The following is a 21,023-nucleotide window of genomic DNA, read 5'->3' as shown; positions in this document are numbered from 1 at the left end:
CGAAAAACTGTGTAGCAAAGCTTTACTTCAGTTTTTCATGTGCCAGAAAACACCCAACCCTTATTTCAGCAGTCTGTGTACGGGCTAGCAATTTCAGTGCTACTTCTCGTGTCAGCAGCTGATCATAAAGGCTACGGAGGGCTGTGCTGGAGGGCAGTCACCGAGGTGCAGGCAGCTGGTGTGTGCTCCACCTGAAAACCAAAACTGGGCGCTGGGCAATCACAGCGGCCTGTCCTTTAGGTAGTGAGAATGCGTGTCACGTGGTACGTGTGACTCGGTTCCTATTTAAATCAGCACCCTGGGGATTTACAGCCTTATTTTTGGAATGGGGGGTATAGGGTTGAAACCTAGCTATTTAAAGACAAAATAATGCTTCTGTGGCTGTGTGCAGCCTTCTGAGATACAGCAATGAAGCCCAGCAAACAGGGCTGGAAGCACACATCCCTTGCTGGTGCAGCACTATCTGAGTGCCTCTGCACCTCTTCTTCTGCATGACTGCAGGCTGTTTCCCTTTTCCCACCGTGGTTTCTGCTCTGATTCTTGTCTGTGTCATCCTAATACCGGTATTATGTATGAAATGGTTGAAAGCTCCTTTTCCAGAGCTTCAATATGATTGGCATGAAATTATCTTGAAATAGGAAAGCTGTAATTATTCTAAGGAGACAATTTTTGCAAGAAATGTGCTCTTGTGAAACACACACACCTAATTTAGGAAATTTTGGAGGCTGGATCTGCATGGTTGTTGATGCTCTTTGAAAATACTCAGTCTCGAGTAGAAAGCTTGTGTGTAATAGTGCCAACCTTTAGCGTTTGTGGGAGAGTGTTGGATTGCTGCAGCCAACAAAACCCTTTTCTAGGCTAAACAATACTAATACATTTCTCTTGGTTATTAGCAGTTATTTGAAACACATGATGGTTGGGAACAGCGTGTCAGAGTGGTGCACTCCATTCACAGAAGGTCAGCAGACTTTTCCTTTATACGCATGGGAGCCGTACGTAAAGTGTAGATGTTTCCCTTGACTTAAGCATGGAATCTGTTGTTGGCTTGGTATAGCAGTCATCTTTTGTGGTTTGTTGGTGGGTTAACCTCTGGGAACAAAAGAAACGTGGAATATTGATGGGGCAGTGAAGAGCTACAGCCCTGCTTCTTGAAGAGCCAAGCAAGTGGTCTGGTTTTTGTTTGCTTATTTTTCATGTGTCAGAACAGTGGAAATTCAGAACGCTATTTTAAAATTAGAATGCAAGAATTGAGTTTTTCTTGCTTCACAATACATTGGAGCATGCAGTGGTTGGAAGTTGCTGGTCAGTGAAGCAATATTGATTTCCCTCTGGGGGCAAGGCATTCATCCAACCTTCCCAGCAGGGGGTGAGATTGATTCCTTAATCAGAATAGCAACAATCCATTCTGAAGCTTCCTCAAGGTATTAGGGCTAAATTAAACAGTCTGGGACTGATGTGTAACCCTAATGCACTTTGAGAAGCTTTCTGGGATAAGGAGAATTTTGAAAATAATCAGAAAATGAACCCAAAACAGAAAGAAAAAAGCCACAGGCACAAATCACCCTTAAAGAAGAGAACCAATACATTTCCTTTGTGTGGTGCAGCGCTTAATGCTCAGATTCTCTTAGGGAAGAAAAGGGAAAAAACACATGAACTACATAGCTCTATTCATTGTCTCCTTTTTGTATGTGTTCCATGGTCGTTCCAAAAATAGATACGGTCACAAACAAATCTTAAATTAGTAGAATTAAGTATCTTAAAGCAAGGAAATACTGTGCTGGGGATTTCTTTCTTTGCTTATTTTTTCAGCAGTCACTACTTAGAATGTGGGTTCCTAACTATATTGCATTTGTCTTAATTTTGCAACATTTCACGATGATGTTTGCTTGTGTGCATTTACAGAGTCTGCAATTACACATGAGTCTCTTGAGGATAAAAATGTCATGAGTGCATTCAGCTTTTCTGGAAATGCTGTCATTAGCTCAGAGGAGGAATGAAATAATATGACTGAGTTTTATTCTGTATATTAAGTGTTCTGTTCATAAGTAAGAATTAACTATAATGCATGAGTAACCTTGCTGAATGAACAAACTAATAATTACGAATGTCATTTCTATACATGAGAACTCAAACAACAAAAAAAGGGATTGGGGTGTAGACCACAAGACATTTCTTCTGTCTGCCTCTTTTCCAACTGACTTTGTCTCATTCTGCCTCAGTCTGCACACCAAATTAGGTAAACAGTAATTTTCCATCCTACAGCATGTTGAGATCCTTTCCATAAAAGAACAGATGCATCCAGAGGACCTGAGGACATGACAAAGGTTGAAATGTTTTCAGTGACTCTTTGTGAATCCTGCCTGCGAAGACAGCGGGAAGTTCCCACTGGAAGTTGGCAGATGCTCTTTCCTTCCAGATGTGCATGTTGGTCTTCCATTGAGCTGAAGGTTTGGTGATGCTCTGTGAAAGCATTCTACCATAACATCAGCTTCTTTGCTCCTACTGGTTCAAGGCCCACCAGGTTGTATTTAGCAGCCAGTACTCCGGGATTTGGGTTTGAGCTTTGTGGGAAGATGACCTCTTAATTTGCTTGGCTGTGTGCACTAACAGTTTCAAGTGAACCAGAGCTGTAGCTCACAACAAGTGGAAGGCAGTGTCTGAATGGGCTCCTTGCCCTCCCAGTGGGAGGAGGTGTTCTTCTCAACTTGTGAGAAGTTCCCTTTCTTTCCCTCATCCTCTCTGTATGTAGGTAAGCATGGATTTGTTTTTCTCTTCTCTCCCTCCATCTGTGCATCAGTCTGGTTCATAGGCCAACAAGCTTTCTTTCCCTGCTTGGCAGATAAAACATCTAATAGATTCAAGTCAATATCCTCATATTTTTTTTAGATGATTCAACTGTTCATGAAGCAAATGGCCTATCTGTGTTACAGAATAGGTGGAGAATCATGGAATGTTTGGGGACCTGTGCCCAGAAGCTCCAGTTGCTGTACGAAGACCAGTTGCTCTAATCCATGCCGGGAAGGGTTGGGCAGGAGGATCCCATTGTTCTTCTGCAGCCAGGGGCCTTTCTTCTGTGCTCTTGTGCTTTTCAGTCCAACAGACAAAATGGCTTCAAAACACAGGGGAGGAAATCTGAAGTAAGGAAAGCATGCCTATGAGGAAGAGTGAAAGAGGAAAGAGGAGGAAGGCAGAGATGTGGTTGTTCTTGTTGCATGTGCTGTTGGATTTTTATTGTTGTTTTTTCAGTTGTGGGAGTTGATGCAGGTTACCCTGGGACTGGTTGGTTTCCTGTCACCTAACATCTATGTATTGGGATTTGGTCTCTGTCTTTTTTCTTAGGCACACAGCTCAGTTTACTTAAAAATCCCCCTTCTACTAAGCAGTTGATTTAAAACCTATTCCTAAAATGCACCAAGTGGCTGATCTTGGTGTTTAAGTCCGGATTTGGAAGATGACATGGATTCTGCATTTTGCCTTTACATTAAGAAGAAAATAGAACAAATAATACTTTTCCATTCTTCCTGACCTGAGATAGAATATAAACTACTGTTCTGTAGATATTAGACTGTTAACATATGTTTTGAAACAATTGCTTTTAAATATGGTAAAGCGGGATTTCCTGCAGCCAAGGCTGAGAAGTGCAATGGGATGGACATGACAAAGGTGGCAAGAAAGCAAAACCACAAACAGTTTATGTACCTTTGGGGATTTTATCTGTAGTGAAACTTATTATTTTTGCTTAGGTTAAAGCTTTTTTAATTTTACAGAGAGGATAAACTCCTGGGATTTACTTTTAGAGGACAGAGGTAGCAAAGCACCATGAAGCCCTTAAGATAGATTCTGTCTCATGTAACGCTTGTGCCTTTGTAGAGCTGCTCAGTGTGTTTACCTTTCCTTGCATATCTTTGACTTTAGAAATGAGTGGTATCTTGTGCTGTTGTTACACTAAGTCATACAAGGGACTGGACCTTATTCTTCAGAACTGAATTCTGTAATTTCAATTACTTGGGCACAGGTCGGAGCTAAAGGCCTGGTCTTCGAGTTTATGCACCCGTTGTCTGTTTGCATTATTGGTCATTGCCTTTTTTTGAGGTTAATAAGAAATGCAGATCATCATGCTTAATTGAGTATCGCTGACTGTTCTCTGAACATCTGTCACTGTTTGCATCAGTGCCTGTGCAGAACCTCAGCTCTTGTTTCAGACATGCTTTTCTAAAGCATTTTTGTCTCCAATATCCCCTCTAAAACTGTTCTCCAGTTCTACATGCAGTTGTTACATTTCAGTCTTGGGCTCTGGTAAAGTAAATTTTCTCTTTTCTGATGTACTGAAGCAGCACCAGTTGTTCTGTTCCTATCTCATAATGTTCTGTTGTCTCCCTGTGCATCTTGCTTTCTGTGAGTAGATTATGTATTGTGATAGACACCGTTTTTCTGTGTCTCTCTTGCGTTACTCATAAGATGAACTCAAGTCACCATGTACTTCAGAATTTGGAAGATATGTTTCCAAGAATGTTGGCAAAAGGGTAGTGTGATAACCTTGCAGGTTTGCGAGTCTGGGTCAGGAAGTGTCGTGGTTAGCAAAGGAAGGCATCTTAGAGATGAACAGAATACACCGTCAAAGAAGTTGAAATAATTTACTTTAAATAAAACTCTAGAGCACTGGAAGGAGACTTGCTACTCTAAGTTGCTACCAGGTGCTGCAGAATCATTTTGAGGAGATGTCTTATGCCGAAACTGCTGATGTCCTTGTTTGATTGCATCCTTCTAACAACTCTTACTTCCCTGTGAAAAAGAAATCCTAAACGCACAACCACTGCATCGCTGTCACCTGCTGCATTCTGCTTGAATAAGGGATTCCTTGAAGTGCTGTGCTGCTCCACAAGTCCCGCTTTGTTTTATGAATGTGGGAGCTGACGTCGTAGCTTTTGTGACCGAAGATCCCATCCCTGCCGTGCAGTCCAAGCGTCCGTGGCCCTGCCTTGCAGGCTGCATGCCCTGCGTTGAAGGTGAGCAGGGTTGGAAGGAGCTGGAGCTGGCACACAGGTCTGCAGCCTTTCCCACCTCCTGGCTGTCCCAGCCTGAGGAGCAAATAATCATTTCTCTTGCACCTGCTTTTGTTAAGGGAGGTTTCTTTTGTTTTCGCATTGTAAATTAGTTATTGTTCGGAGAGAAAAATTAAAGATAGCGGTTTTTATTGCCTTGTATTGGAAATCAATGCAGTATGCTGATAGATACCCAAATAGATAATCTTTGCTAGAATGGCTGTGTTCACTGAATGCTCAAAAGAATTGGTGTGTCTCAGCCATGTTTCAAAGAATTATTTTTCCAATACACTAATTAATTGCCTTCAAGTAAATAGTCATTAAAAAAAAAGTACAGCTACATCAATATTTAATGGCATCTACTTGAAAGTCTCCTAGCCTAGGCTTGTTATTCACATATCCCTGTTTAAAAAGAACAGAATGTATGTTTTCTTTTCTTTCATGGAGCTAATTATTCCATAAAGAAATAATTGAGATGCCTGAATGACTGTCCCCAAAACAATGGGCAGCAGGAAACAGCTTCATCCCTCTTTGCAGGCAGCTGTGCTGTGAACCCACACGCAGGCGTTAGCAGAAGGCTGGTTTGTGTGTCCTGCACGGCTGCAAGACTTGTGTACAACTTGTAGGTTCTTTTGCTCCATGTGCACTCTTACTGGGGAATCCTTTACTTTGAAATGAAGCAGGCAGTTGTTTGTTTCCTCCCACAGCAGGGGCAGGAAAGGGCAGCACTGTGCTCGCCATCCCTTTGGATACTCCATCGTTTGTTATTGCTATGACAGGACAGCCCAGCTAGCATGTTATAATGTAAGCATTCCCTCTGTTTGCTTTTGGTTGTGGTAGTTTTGTAGTTGCTCTTCCAAGAACATCAGAAGAGTGGAAGCCGGGATGACGTGAGGGTGTACTTCTTTCTATGGGCAGGATTTCACTACGTGTGCTCTGTGCACAGCGCTCCTTTCTACGACGCGACCTTAGTAAAGCACTTTATGAAGGAGTACTCCTGTAAAACGTGCTGTGCTGTAATGCTGACACTTGACTGGCAGCTTTCTGTTACTTCAGTTACGAAAATTTTAATAACATTGGTCTGTAGTTTGTGTTTGTCATTTAATAATGTCACCGTTATGTGGGGGTCTCTGTGTTCGTCTTCGTGACAGAATGCTTTTTGTCATCGTCCCAGTAATCAGCCTGCAGCACAGCAAGCTGCTGAGGCTGGAAAAACTGTAGTGCTCTTTCAGAAAATATCTTTGGCACCTCAGATTTTTCAGCCTGCTAACACATTCAGAACGCAGGACAAGCAGCTTAAGATCTGAATGAGATTGTTCACCAAATGAATTGGTGCAGCATATTAATTTGCTAGCACTTGTAAATGCCTTCAGTGTTACAAGAGTCTGCAGTGTCACTAAAATACCAGGAGCTTTGTTGGTTCTAAACTACTTAAAAGAGAGTTTTACATTCTTTTCTGCCTGCTGTGGACTTACCAGCTTTATAAAGAATGTCAAGATCTGTGTTTGAAAAATGTTTTGCATTCTGAGCTTAGCAAAGTTGGTAAGAACCTTTTTCCTGCTAGTATTAATGGTCTTGGAGTTTCATTCTGCTCTGATTTAGCTCCTTATTTCATGAGGCTCATATTAATGCTTTTATGTAAATGGCCACAGATGGATTAAATGCTTATTAAACAATGCAATAAATGTGAGTAGGTAGTTTGAGGATTTATGTAGACAAAGTAGTTGTCTTTACACTTAGGTGATATTAATGAGCTGGGTGCAGTCAGCCTGCTGTTTTGATGTGTACTTTCCATTGTGCCATTTGAGGTTTGTAAATTGGTATTTAATGCTGGAGTGGAAGCAGTATGAAACAGAACTGTTAATTCATTTTTCCTTTGTGTAATTTACCAACACCCCCTTCTCGCCCCAAAACGCGATTCTATCTGGCAGCTCTGTTCATCTCTCTCTTCCCCATGATTTTTAAGCTTCAGAAAGTTGTAAACCTTATCAAAGTCCGTTTTTAAGGTCTTAAATCAACACTTCTATTTAAACTTACATATTCCAGTGGAAATTGTGTAGATGGGCAAAGCATAATCTCATTGCCTGCTGCAGCAGAACTTCCCGTCCTTTGGAGGTGTGTGAGCTTGAAGCAATTGCCTGTTGAGAACTGGGAGCTGAATGTGGAGCTGTCACAGCTGCACATTTGAGAATGGGGTTAAAACATTCGGTGCTGCCCATTTTTCAGTGATAATAGATTGAGGCAGACGGGTGATACCAGGGGTGGGATGCGGGGGACAGGAAGCGGTCAGGCTGGTGTGACAGACGTGTGGCTTTTAATCTGTGCTCCAGTGAGCATTGTTGTAATTTGGCCGGTGCTTTTGTTTCATGTCTGTCTTAGAAGCTAGATTAATAGAGAGGTTCTTCCTGATGTAATTCCCATTAGGGTTGTGGGGATGCATGCTTAACGAAGCGTAATGAGGGTTCAAAACCTCAATCATAGTGTCATTATCATTGGTATAGCATATATTCCAAAATATCTGCCTCTTTTTGTTGAACCCAAGGACATGAAATTGTTGTTTTAAGCAAACTGGGTTACCCCGTTTTGCATGGCTAGACTTGCCTGCCCAGGATGTGAGTGGAGTAGCCTTGCTGAGGGAAGCAGTTCGTATTTAAAGGATCAGAAGGTGCTGGAGTACTTGAAATGAAATGTTATCTGTTCATGATGCTTAGGCTTCTAGGTCATATTGGTCAAAAGAGAACCTAATTGTCGGTTTGTTTCCATAAGGCGTTCTGTCTGGCTTGGAGGTTTTGGAGGTTTTGTAGGAAGCCAGGCTGGGTTTGTACAGGCACTAGAAGCCCTACTTACTCTCTAGAAACTGTAATTTTAGTTTCTGTTGGGTAGCGTGCTGAACTGGAGCTTTGTCCGTCGGGGCTCCCAGCCTGGCCTTGTTACAGACACACTATGGGCACGCTGGCTGGGCTGTGGCTCCCCGCCTGCCTCTGCTTTGTCCCCGTGCCCCTGTGCCGGCCCCTGGGTGTGCAGGGGCTGCTGCCAGAGCTGTGGGAACTTCACTGCTGCTACCGCTTCTTTCGTGCCAACTCGCTGAGCATTTCCCACGTGTGGATGAGAGAGATGATTGTGTTTATAGTTCTGTATGTTTTATCAGCGTCACGCTTAAAGGATAGGAGACGTTTATTCTTCCTATCTTACAAAAAATGATCTCTCTGCACGACTGGCTTTTTCTCTGAGTGGTGGAGTTGCTTTTACCTCTTCCTCCTCAGATGCTTGTCATTGTCTTGTGCCCCTGGAGAGCCCTGGGCAGCTCCGTGGCTCAGGCATGCTCCCCACTTGGCTGCAGCGTGGCTGCATGCGTGCTGCCCTGTTGCCTGCAAACTTGAAATGTATGTGGGAGAACTTTCTTTTGTATTGTAGAATGCAATTTAATTGATGCTTGTTTGGTAATTTGCCTCACTAAATTATTCGTTTTCACTACTGAACAAATGCTTTGTGTGTTTTTGGTGGGTCGGCATTTTACACGGTATTTCCCCCTCTTTATTCCACCTACTTTGGTGCATTCATTTAGTTTTTGCTGGGATCTTATTACTGAGAACTGAGAGAGGCTTCTGCTGGGGGCCCAGGGGGACCCCGTGTTGCTTCAGAGAGGCTTTAGACGGTGATTATGTGGTTAAGGGAAATGTGATTGCTTTTCTTCAGGTTTAAACTTTGACATGAGCTCACGTTATAATGAAAGCGAGTTGTACCGCGGTGTCTGAGGACGAGCGTAAAGGAAACAGCACAGACCTGAGCACGTGGGGATGAGTGTGTGGTCTCTCCCTCCAAAGGAAAAGATGCTGTCACTTACTGGAGGATACTCGTTTCTTGATAGCAATAGATGTTGTGATGCACAGACTGAAGTTTCTGATTCCTGCTGAGATGTGTGAGCGGTACAGTTGCCACATGAGTGTGGGTGTGTTCTGATCTGTTAGACGTAGATGGATTCTGTGGTCTCATCTTTTGCAGGGGAGGCACCTGAAGGTCCAGCTGAACGTTTGAGTATCTTGTGCGGGTAGGATCAGCATGGAATTATGCTGTTGTAGAAGTACAGCCAGAAGGCCTCACTCCTGGAAGCAGTGCAGAGTTTGCACATCCAGCAGGGGTTAGTCCCTGTTCTGAAGGGTTCATCACCTGGAAGCAGAGATAAGAAAAGTAATAGGCAGGATGTTAGCTGAATGTCTTGGTTGCCATCTTCATTGCTATAGAAAGTGTTGGGTCTTACTGTATTTAAGAAAAATGGTGTGGCAGAGCCCAATTTTGAAGTGATCGACTTTGTGTATAAAATTTAAGTTGGCTTTACACGTAGCTTTGCAGACTTTTAAAATGCCATGTACTCAGAATCCCTTTCGTGCAAAAAGGGGAAGCATCATTCTACTTAGTGCAGTAGATTTCCTGAATCATACATTTGGAAATAAGTGAGTAAATAGAGAAGTCTCCTGCTCTGGATGCAAACTATTTCTTGGGTCAGAACAGAAGCACCAGATCTGATTTCTGGGTTGCAAATGGAATGCAGTGGCAGATAGGAATGCTTGAGGCAGAGCGGTAATCTTATTTGGTCCCGAGTGTGAAGTGGCCCTTGATAAATTGAGGACTGTATTTGTAACATTACGGTATTTAAGATATTAAATGCTTTTTGAACCTCATCTGAAAAGGAGTGCTCCATTTAATTTGGAAAAGAGAGGAGGAAGCGCTCTGTTGTGAGTTTTTCCCTTTGAATTAAAGCAATAGGGGAGGGCTGTTGACATGCTTGAAAGGGGCCTTATTGTTTTGACCTTACGTATCTCCATTGCTCCAATTCAAACAGAAGAAAAATCGTCGAAAGCATTTAATGATTCTAGGTGGCAGCCTCCAGCTAAGCAAAATTACAGCAGCTTTGCAACATTCTTCTTTTCTGAGCTTCTGCATACGCATCCCACGAGGCCCATGGTCAGTTCTCAGTGCTTTGCAGCCAGAGGAGGAGGCAGAGAGGGGAAAGGGCCCTTCTGTTCTTTTTAAAAAGAATGTACCAAAGATAGTTTTATATCTATATATGTTAGAAACTGTACAAAAAAGAGACTTAAGACGGATGCTGAATTCTACATGTGACAGGTGAATTATTTGATGGAGATGAGAAGATCAGGGATGGAGTGTACCAGGCATTGCTTTCTTTTTTTATATGTAGCCCATGTGGGCCACGTTTAGAGAGAGAGAGGGATCCAGGGCTTTTAATTATCAAAGCTTGAAATTCACTCCCGTTGTTGTTTGAAGTGGTTATTTTATTCAAACAAAACAAAAACACAGCACCCAAATGTAACTGCTCCAAAGACAACAGGCAGGATGGGATTGAAGTTCAGGGTTCCCCAAGTTCCAGTATCCTTACACAGGCACCAGCAGCATGACAACACCGAAATCTCGTGCTGTGAGGATCCATAGAGCTGCTTGGACATTGTGTGTGATGAATCTAGTCTGCCATTGCCTTACAAAGCACTTGGTTCTTTTCCCTAAAATACCGCTATGTGTTGAAGTGCTGTTCCTGGGGATGAGATCCTAATATTGTAACTGCGTGTATTTGTTGCAAGAGGGCAAGATGGCCTTTGTGTGTCTTTTTTTTTTTTAAATGTATGATCATGTTTGTTTGCTTTTCTATTGTAGTCACCCCTGCAATGGGCAGGAACACTGTGCGGCTCGTTCTTCATAATTAGCACACAACTGCCCAAAGGGAAAGCTGTGTGGGCAGGAGATCTTGTTGATCTTTATTTTAACAGCTGGTATTATTGAGGGAGGGATTCGCGGAATGGGGGGGAAAAAAAAAAAGAGGATGAAAATCAGTCAGCAGTTAATCCAGAGATACAGCCAGGCACCAGAAGATTTACTGGGAGTCAGTTCTAGAAGTGCCTTTGTTCAAATGACTTCAGAATAAAAGAATGGCTGTGTTCAGTGGAGGAAGTGAGATGGTGCTGGGGAAGAGTGAAAAGTTGCAACACTGTCAACTGAGAAATCTTCCTGGAGCAACAGTGACATATATTTAGCTTTGTTACCATGCTGCAACTCCTGGGGGAGGCAGCTCGGGTCTGGGGCCCGTGATTTATGCTGTCCCAGCATCAGGGGGATGTGCACCAGGATCTGCCTGTTTTCAAAGCTCTTGTTTATAGCACACAGAAGAGGGACAGATCCCCGTGGGTTGGTGCAGCTCTCAGCCTGCTGCTCTGGATACTGTCAGCAAAAACGCAGCCCTTCTCTCAGTCCTCTTCCCCCAGGACAAGCAGAAGGAAGAGGTTAGCATTGTTTGTTTTGTCTCTTTGTTTTTTAAATGAGCTCTGTGGATATCATTAATGCTAATGATAGAGATGCATCATCTCTCTGGCCCTCAGTAGGACTTAATAGTTAGCAGCCTTTACTTAGGCTTTGCTTAGCTAATGAGTGGAAAAAACCTATTTGGATGTTAAGGTCTTAATTCTGCTGTTTTTTCCCCGTATTTATGAGAAATAAGCCCACTTAAGTTGGTCCCACCAAAAGGAAAAGCAGCACGTGCGTGCTTATCTCCAGCGTAAGTAACTGAACGTGGGCAGGAAAGGGTTGAACTACGGTCTTTAAATATAGTTGGTATTTCTGACCTTACTTCTTGCAATAGTTGAGGTATTATTGTTTTGATCTTTAAGAGTTTTCTTATATCCTGGGTTGTAATTTGCACATTATAACGTATTTTGAAACAAAACTCTGTCCCATTCTGGGATTTCTTGTGTGTGTTTTACAAGTGGAATTGTATGCTTGAGAAGAAGTGTTCATTGCTGAGTGGTCTCTTTGTGACAGATGGTTCTCATTGTGGCCAACTCATGCAGTGCCTCAAACCTCAAAATGTATAAACTTATTTGAGGGAAATGAATTGCTGCTGCAGCATGGTCAGCTATGAAAGGCACCATGGACATCGCAAATGATGTTTTTTGAGCCGTAGGTTTTCTGTATTTGAAGAAAACTGTTATGTTCATTTCCAAGAACGTGACATTTTGATGCAACGTAAGATGAGGGTTTCGTCTTCTAAGAGATGTATGCAACTTAATTTGAAGCAACTCCCACTGGCAACAGATGAAAATAAAACACCACCTGTATGTTTCTCTCTACTAGATAGGGTTCATACTGATCCTCGCGTGCCAGCCAGGCCTCTGCGGATCATAATCTCAGTTCTAAGAAAGTCAGGCTTCCTGTCAACCTTGTGCATGCATAAGGATAGCCTTGCTGTCCCTCTCTGCCTGGGTGAGAAACTTCCTGTTTCTCACCTGTTGCTCATCAGCTCCATCCCACTCCAGCTCAGCTCTTCATGTCTCCTGTCCCTTCCCCAGCACCATTGCTCTGTGCTGTCTCATCTCACAGCCACTGCAGCAGCCACATCCTCTCGGGTGGCACATGCTCTCACCTTCCTTCCTGCCCACGTGCTCGTGCTGCTGCTTGCCCTGTTGCTAGCAAAGCACCGCAAGCTCTGCCTCACCACATCCTTTGCAGGATAGAACAGGCTGAGGGGGAGGAGAAGGCTCAGTTTGATACCAGGATGGTGAAATGCAGAATTTGGGGTCTGTCCGATGTGAGCTTTGCTAGGGAAGGCTGTGGAATGGCAGGAGCAGCCCCCTGGAGCTCAGGCAGCTGGGTTCTGGTAGGAGCACCTGCTGCCGGGCAGCTGCAAGCCAGCACCAGCTCAGCTCACACAAAGCAGTGCTTCCAGGTCACGGCTTGAGCTTCAGCAGAGAGCTGGGCATTCAGCTTATGAGAACTTGGCCGTCAGCAGCAGCGGCTGAACTTGCGCAGGGAAGTTCCTGCTGTGAACCACGTGTCAGGTTTTGCAAGGCTTCCATCACGAGTGTCAAAGTGGGTCACCAATGTGAGCAGCCGGGCTGTGCTCCCAGTGACCTGGCAGGCGGAGGTGTCCCGGTGCCAACCCCATCCCCAAGCTGCTTCTTGGGGAGCTGCTCGTTGTCCCATCCCCACTCACAGACCTTGCTAGGCCTTGTTTTGCACTGAGGTTTGCTGTCAGGATGCATGCTGCAGAGCTTTAAATCGCCTCCCCTAAATGCGGGTGAGCTGTGCTAGTACGACAGGCTAGCGTTCTAGTTGGGGTTGCACCCACGGAGCTTTGGGTCTGCTTGTTCAGTGTCGCAGTTCACCTTGTTCCCTGTCAGCCCTGGTGACCTCCTGCTCCCGGAACTAGCCTGGCCTCAGTGTGACTGCAGTTTTCATTCTGCTTTCCGGGTGCTGGCCCCTGGGCTGCACGCTCAGTGACTTTTCTTTCAGTACTTGTTTGTTTTCAGCCGACTTTCCATCCAGGCAGGTTAGGGAGGGCATGGCCAAAACCTGCCCGTGAGACAGCACTTCTGCTTCGGTGGCAGGAGGGGTCACTCTTGAGTTTGTGGAAGGTGGTGGTTGGGTGGGGATGAGCAGGTTGGTGTCCCTAACAAGGTTCCTCCCCGCTGCTGCCCTTTGTGCTGGCCATAAGCTTGAAGTGGGGCAACATTATTTTAAACCCCAAATAAACCTGGCATAAGTAGTGGAACTTGGGTTGCTTTGCAGCTTCAGCAGGGTGCAGAAAACAGAAAGCCTAATTTTAAGGCTGAAATGCAGATTGCTTAATTGCTGGAGCTTATTGGAATGAGTAAGACTACTAGAGATGAGTTTATCTAGCAACATAAAAGATAGCTCAACGTAAAACACAGTGTTGCCACTCCTGATTGGTGGCTTTTTTCCCACCTGGTTGGATTGCACTCAGTTGCCTGAAAATGCAGCAAGGAATAGGGGTTCTTTCTCCCATCTGGATCAAGTTCTGAGGAGAATCAGAAGAGGTAAAAGAATAAAAACCTTTAGGTCTGTATGGAAAATGAGTTTAAGGGATGGAGATAAAGAGGAAATGGAGGTGAGAGAGTTGATCTCAGAGTTTTCTGAGGCATTTATTACTTACATGAGGTGGAAATATGCCTGCTTAAGGTGAAAGATCCATAAGAATTTAATACTTGAAAGTTAAAAATGAAATGAAATGAAATATGGACGAACAGGAAAACTGGAAGGAAAAATACAATCAAAAACAGTTTTGTAAACGAGAACCGGATGTGCTAAGCTAATCTGCTCAGTACCCGTGCAAAGCATCCCGTAAAAGCGCAGCATCATTTCAGCATAAACCAGAAAGAGATGCTCTCCTCCTCCCATCGCTGCCCTCCTCATCTGTGCTGCACGAAGCAGAAGGTCAGTGTCCTGCGCTCACGGTACAACACCGACGTTGCACTTGTGGTTAGCAGAGGGTCCCGCTGACCAAAGCTGACAAAATCTGTGTGGGAAGTTCTCTCTCCTCTGCAGTGGCTGAGTCAACAAACACTGCTGCTTTCACAGTTCTGCTGCTCTCTGCTTTCTCAAGGCTCTTGCAGGAGCAATCTGTACTTCGTGTATTCTTTTCGTTCTTCGTTTGCCTGAAGGCTGGGGCCTTTGCCTGTAGCTTTAATGCAGGTCTCTGTGCATCTGAGCTTGGTTGTGTTCTGCCAGCACTGTGGTGCTACGTGGGACTCAGCTGAGCCCGTGAAGGTCTCATCAACTATTTTTTTTCTTAAATTTGAAGTTGTTAAAATGCACTTTAAAAAAAGGTCAGTTGGAATTTGAATACCGTCTTGTGTTCTTGATCTTCACTTGAGTACTTTTTTTTCCTAAATAAATGGGTAAGATGATTTTAGTTTTGTTGTTTAAAAAAACAATAGGAACGGGGTAGGAGAATGTAAAATCCAGAGGTAAAAAATAACATTCAGTTCCCCTGTTCTCAGGGACGTTTTTAGGAGGGTGGATAAACAAGTAATTCCGGAGGAAATGAAATGGAATTCCCTGGAGAGTGAGGCAGTAAAAAGTCTTAATAAGTATTTTTAATTTTTAATAATCACGTGTCTCTTCTTATGCTGCTGGATTAGAAACGTAGGAGGATTATGCTAAATACAAAGGCTTTGTTCTCCTGTTGGTAGCCCTGAATTTGCAGCACAGCATCCACTGCCTGTCTTTGTTTGGGCTGCTGCTACCTGTGGGAGCAGCAGGACGAGCAGCAGCATCGCTGCTTACGGGTACATCCAACACTGCCACCTGGATCTGATCCGAGCAGAGCTGAATGGACGGCCTAATGGTTAGAACTGCAGGACTTACTGACAGTCTGTCAGCATCTAGGATTTTGTTTGCACGAGAAACCAAACAGAAAGCCCAGAGCTCCTGCTGCGTGGTGGAGTTTGAGTCCATGGCGTTAGCTGCTCTGTTCATGAGAAGTGCTTACCGAGCACAGGCACACGTCACCGTGCTGCAGAGGCCTGCAGCTTGGGGAAGACCAAGGGCATCTCTTAATTTCTGATATAGCTGGAGCCCACTGGTGACAAATTATTGCCATCGTTTGATTTGAATGAGTCCTGAGCGGAAGGATTTCACAATGGATGAAAGCTCTCTTAAAGAATAAGGAGTATCTTACCGACCTGATCTCTAAAGACCACAGGAATAACATTTGCTTTGTTGCTCAATAATTGGTTGTACTCCATGTTATGTGGCTTAGGAATGGAGAGAGAGCTTTTCTTTGCTTCCTTTATTTCCTTTTTTTAATGGCTAACTTTCTTCTTCCCAAGAGACTTTGCTTTGTTGGGGAGTGTAACATCAGGAGAATTGTTGAGAAGTGAGGGAATTCGACAGCTTAAAGTACCAGTTAAAGCAAGGAAAAGCAAATAGAGCGAACTATTTCCATTTTAAGCATTGTTGGTGTAAAAAGCTTGCAGCTGAGTTTCAGAAAGAATGCGTGAGCATGAAGTTCTTTGGGCAGCAATAAAAATACTGGGGGAAGAACTAATGGAAATGGAAAAGAAGTCAGAAACGCTTCGCATTCGGGATGAAGTTTGCAGAGCATTCTGGCAGTTTGGATGCCCGGTTCCCATTCAGCTCAGTGATGCTCTCTCCTCTTTCAAGCTTACATTTTTGCATACGTGTTGGAGAGTGCGTTAAGCAATGAAGGGACGTGAGGACGCGGTTTGTCTGACGCAGCTCAGCATTGCAGTTCCACTCGTGTGGTGCCTTGGGGGTCGTGTGCTGTGTTGGGCCCTTCCAGTGCTCGGGGAAGGCACGCAGTGTTTGTGCTGGCACGTGTTGTGCTGGTGGGAGCTGCTGGAATCTGACGGAGGAGTAAGTTCCAGCTGCACGAGCAGTTTAATTATGTGCACTTCTGAACCGTCAGTCGAAGCTGCACTGCTCCTCGCTTTGTGCTGTTGGTGCTGCAATGAGAAGCGTGGGGATTTGAAAAGGGAGGAGTTGGGATCTGGCCCTCCAGGAGGCTGAATGGACAGTAATGCAAAGGCTGTGGTGAGAGCCACATACGTACCTCATTTGCCACTGCAGTGTTTTGCTCAAGAGTGTATCTGTAAGTAAACTGGCCTCTGAGTCAGAGGAAAGGAGTGAATCCTTCCAGAGAGCGTTCTGGTGTGTTCTCCTTACAGAGGACAGGTGCAGGATGAGCTCTTGGCCCCTGTGCTGTGGTCTGGTGAGAGCATCCTCGCTGAACGCTGCGTCATGCTGCTTGCCTTGTTTGCTTGCTTTTGTCAAAGAATGCTAAAGCCTTGTGGAATTTGTTTTCTAACGCCTTCCCTCACTGCAGCAGTGAGGAGACTGCAAGAAGCAATGCAGGAGAATGTGCAGAATGAAATGAAAAGCTGAGACAGCAGCTCATCGAGGTACCTGCCCAGCTGTAGCACACGCTGAATCTGCTGAACCTGCATCCAGTCCCTGGCAGGGGCAGTGCTGCTCTGATCAGGCTGTTCCTGGCTCACAGCCGAGTCCCTTCTCAGCTGTGGCAGATGAGTCCTCACCAGCTCCACTCTTGCTCTGTAAGGTAGATGCTTCCCCAGCTGCCAGCTTCTTCCTGGCATTCCGTGGGATGTGGATGCCTCTACTGAGCTTTGTGTTCAGAGATCCTCATCCAATTTTGCTGTTTGAGTACAAGAAGCTTCTCACACCTGGTGCTATGAGTGCTTAAATGAACCACAGTAGCAGCTGATGTACTGCAGCATTGTCCTTCTCATGATACCTTTTTTCTTTCTGGGATTAATTGCTATTAAGAGCTTGTTTTAAGCTCCTTTGTACAAATTCTTGTTTTGTACCAATTGCACATACCAGAGATTTTGTGATTCCATGAATTAAAGATGACCTTTACAACCAAGTATTGTGTTCCCTCTTCTGTCCCTACCCTTCATTAGCTTTAGCATGGAGTTGTTGCCTACCTTTAGCTTGCTGAGCAGATGTGGGATGCAAGGAAGACATGGATGTCTTTATCACGCTCCCAATTTTGCTGACTTTATTTCATCCTTAGGGAACACAGAAAGAAGAACTGAAAACGGGATACATGACCCCAGTATAAGACAACGCTGCGGGGTATTGGTGGCTTGCTGAAATAATGCTGAGGCCAAACCTGAAAGGATAGAAACTGATCTTTTGCAAAGTCTGCAGAAAGGAACTAAACTTCACCTTTGCCTTGGCTTCTGAAAGCAGAGGTCCGTGCTTACAGGTTATCTGGCCAAAGTTATTCTGGTGACCACTCAGTGCAGGACGAGTTTCTTTGTTGGCTGTATAAATAGAAAGTCAGTATGTTCACTCGGTCAGCGCATCTGACAGTCGCACCGCTGGGGCTTCGCCTCTGCACTGCTCAGCATGGAGCTCGCTTTCTCCAAACCTGACAAAGTGAAGCTACTGAGGCAGCCCGGCAGGTTGATCCACAGCATAGCAGGGCAGAGCGAGTCGGCAGCCTGGAACAGTCTTCAGGTTTTGTTTTTTTTTTTTGTGCTTTAATCTCAATGGTGCTTTGAGAATAGGCTGGGTGGTGGTAGGTAGGTAGAGCTTTGTGTTGCTGGTGACTTTTGTTCCAAAAAACAGCAGGCGTAGACAAACCACCAGCAGGATTGCTTTTCCAGGGTGAGCCTGCTCTTCCTGTGTGCTCAGCATTGTTTGACTCCTCTCCAAGGGCAGGATCTCCTTGAAAGGCATCCCATCCTAACGGTGACCCGACCTTTCCTCTTTGGGTACGGTTAGAGTAAGATGCTCGCTTCGTTTCTTGCTGCTCATATGGTGTATTTGTGTGATAAGGGTGGTTTAATTTGCACGGAGGGGGTAGTGCGTGGATTTCCCAACCTGAGACAAGTTGGGAGTGCACGTGAGCGTATGTAAACTTGTCGGTAATGGACTGCTTTATGGGGTATTTATTTTATGTGCATGTGTTCATGGGAAATAATGTAAATTGTGGAAGAGCAGAGCGTGGGATAGCTGCACAACCCCTTGAGCAGAAGCCTTCAGAAGGCCGCGTTTGTAGCACTTTCTCGACGCCAGCGTAGTCACAGTGATTGAGGCTGTGGATGTGAAGCTGAGCAGGAGCTGCCTGGGTGCAGAGAGCATGCAGCTTCCTCCCTGCAGCCCTGCTGGTGAGCAGAGCTCTGCGCCGTACCCCATCTCTGTTCCCCCCAGCTCTGAAGTCTGTTTGAAATAAGGATTTGTCCACATGCAAATATGTGCTGGCTCAGTACGTGTCTTCCCTTTCTGCAGAGAACGTGCATCCTCTTTTGAGTGAACGAGGTTACCTTTGGTGTAAGGGTGACTGCTGGGAGCCAGGGTTTTACTCTGTGTTGTTTGAGTTTTTTAGTTGCCCTCAACCATTCTGTGTGGCTCCTGGAGCACAAGTCTCAGAAGTTCTTTGCTATTTTGGTATGCGTACGCTTGCCCTTTTGCTATTTCCCCCCCTTCTGGTGCCTTTTTGGTTAACTAAAACCGACATAATTTAAACTAAAGCCTAGTCTGGCTTGGCCGAATTGCTTTGAAGTAGAACCTTATGCTAAACCAGAGCAAGCAGGGAGATGCTCAAAGCCCTGTGTCCAACTCCGTGCATATTACCAGCTGTTTTAACTGCTTCCTTGGTAGTTCTGCAAGTTTTCCTCCTGTAATATGGTTCTGATCTCTTCAGAAAGCAGTTGTAGCAGTTTTGTTGGCAAGTAGCAGCTTCTGCTTGCAACTGTTTTGCTCAGAGCTGAAGTTTTCTTTCCTGATACCAATCTAACTAAACGCCAGAACCAGAAATGCTACAATGCAGCTAGTGGTGTTTGCTTAAAAGCAGCAGATTCATAAACCAGGCTTTGTGGTAACTGTGTTATTTGGTGCCTCTAAGGAAGTGGGCTTATATTGGTTTGATAGCATTTGATGATAGCCTTGCAAACTAGAAATCACAAGACCAAATCTTCAGAGCACAGAGAGAAGCTCTGCTTCTGTCAGAAGCTTTTGCTGTGGTAGCTGAGCATCTGACCTCAATCTCTCCGTGTATTTGTATTTTTAGAGAACATGGCAAATCTAACCTCTGTGCCACAGATGTACAGAATCTGTTTTTTGCTTTCCCTGTAATGTGTAATGGAGCCAGCTGCCAAGCATTACAGGCTGATATTAAAAGCTTGCTTTGTGTTGTATTTCGGTAGGGATAAGCGTGCAATGTAGCACAGTTTAAAACAGCTTCCAAGTGTCGTGGAAGCACTGACTTTCAAAATGCTGCTTGGAATGGGTGGCTATGGAATTTGAGTGCAGATGAAGTAACTAAATTAAAAAAAAAAATAGAAAAAGGTAATTTAGGTTAACTCAGTGTGCAGTAATAAGTTGGCTTGGATAATTAATTTGGATTTGGAGTTGCTTAATTTCTCCAGGCATTTGCAAATCCCAAATGGACTTGTGGAATGTTTTTGATTGAAAAAAAGATTCTATTGGAAACATGTGTGACTGTGTTTTTTGAGGGCAACAATATCTGAAGAACAAAGCAGCATCTGTATATGAATGTGGACAGACAAGAAGTCTTGGTGTAAACATAACTAATGTAATTTTGTGGCATCTTTTGTTAGCATGTCTTTTATTTTAGAACGAATCATGAGGCTGCAGGGGGAAGTAAATCCTGTTCTGTAGAAAGCTTTACCTGTTCTGAATGATGTCTTAAGAGCGTTACACTGGCAAAGCTGGACTATAAATCTGTTTTTTATACCAATATCAGAATTATTATTTAGGTGTAGACCTCAGATTCACAGAACTTCTAAGAACTCTTTGGTGTAAAATAAAAAAACTGGTCAGGGAATCCATTTCTTGTCATTTGTTTTATTATGTCTTTGCATTAGAAAGCTGGCTTTGGTGAAGTGGAGTTGATTTAGAAATGAAAAATGAAGAGCATTACTGATCTCATGTTAAAATATAGAATTCTGTTGGTGTAAGAACCAACAGTGCTGCTAAAAAATGTTCAACTGTGGTAATGGAAAATATTAACAGCAGTATAACAAGTGATATGCGCTTTGGAAATCACTTTTAGTTACCTTGTTTGATTGAGACTAAACTTGTTTTTATTATTATGATTCCTTGCAGGACCAGTTTGACAATTTAGAAAAACACACGCAGTGGGGGATTGATGTTCTGGAAAAATACATCAAGTTTGTCAAAGAGAGAACAGAGATTGAACTCAGCTATGCAAAGCAGCTTAGGTAAGTTGTCATGCAAAGGTCTGCTCTTTGAGTTGCGTCTGTTCAGTGCCTGTAGTCATCTGTAAATGCATGTCGCAGTGGTAGTAATTTGCTTCGTTTATAATGATTGCTTTTAGATGGAGGATAGTTTTAATTTAAAGAACTGAAAGCTAAATTTAATTTAACGGACTGTTCTTAGCTCTGAGAAAAATCATGTGCTTTGTAACAGAGGAGTTATTTAGGTGGCTGAGGAGCATACTGGGGCTTACTCATGATGTGCTCATGGTTAAAGGCTCAGGCTTTGGGGGATAACCTTGTAATATTTCCCATGAAACTACAACTGCACATAAATTCTGGAAGGTTTAAGAATTCAGCGCAACAATGATAATTTGCTGTAGGACAAAGTTTAGGATTGTTGTTTTTTTTCTCTTTGTATGACAGGCTCATAAACCGGTGTTGGAGA

The 21,023-nt window shown here is 44.0% G+C and overlaps 1 protein-coding gene across 12 annotated transcripts in view; it reads left to right on the top strand.

Annotated features, from left to right (window-relative positions):
- Window positions 1-21,023, top strand: part of FNBP1 (formin binding protein 1) — a 95,281-nt gene that overhangs the window by 13,918 nt on the left and 60,340 nt on the right. For 3 of the 12 annotated variants that reach the window (XM_021414254.1, XM_021414253.1, XM_021414248.1), the window contains one exon: window positions 20,466-20,581. Coding sequence is in view for 10 of the 12 variants with exons in the window: in XM_021414248.1 (XP_021269923.1) it covers window positions 20,466-20,581 (116 nt within the window). In the remaining 2 variants the exon portion in view is untranslated. Of the gene's footprint in view, window positions 1-14,187; window positions 14,280-20,465; window positions 20,582-21,023 lie in introns of those variants that run through there. The other 9 variants (XM_021414249.1, XM_021414245.1, XM_021414247.1 and 6 more) reach the window with 6 other exon arrangements.

This window comes from Numida meleagris, chromosome 16, assembly GCF_002078875.1.
Source record: "Numida meleagris isolate 19003 breed g44 Domestic line chromosome 16, NumMel1.0, whole genome shotgun sequence".
Classification (NCBI taxonomy): domain Eukaryota; kingdom Metazoa; phylum Chordata; class Aves; order Galliformes; family Numididae; genus Numida; species Numida meleagris.
The sequence above is the reverse complement of the archived record's forward strand: the minus strand, read 5'-3'. Positions and strand labels throughout refer to the sequence as shown.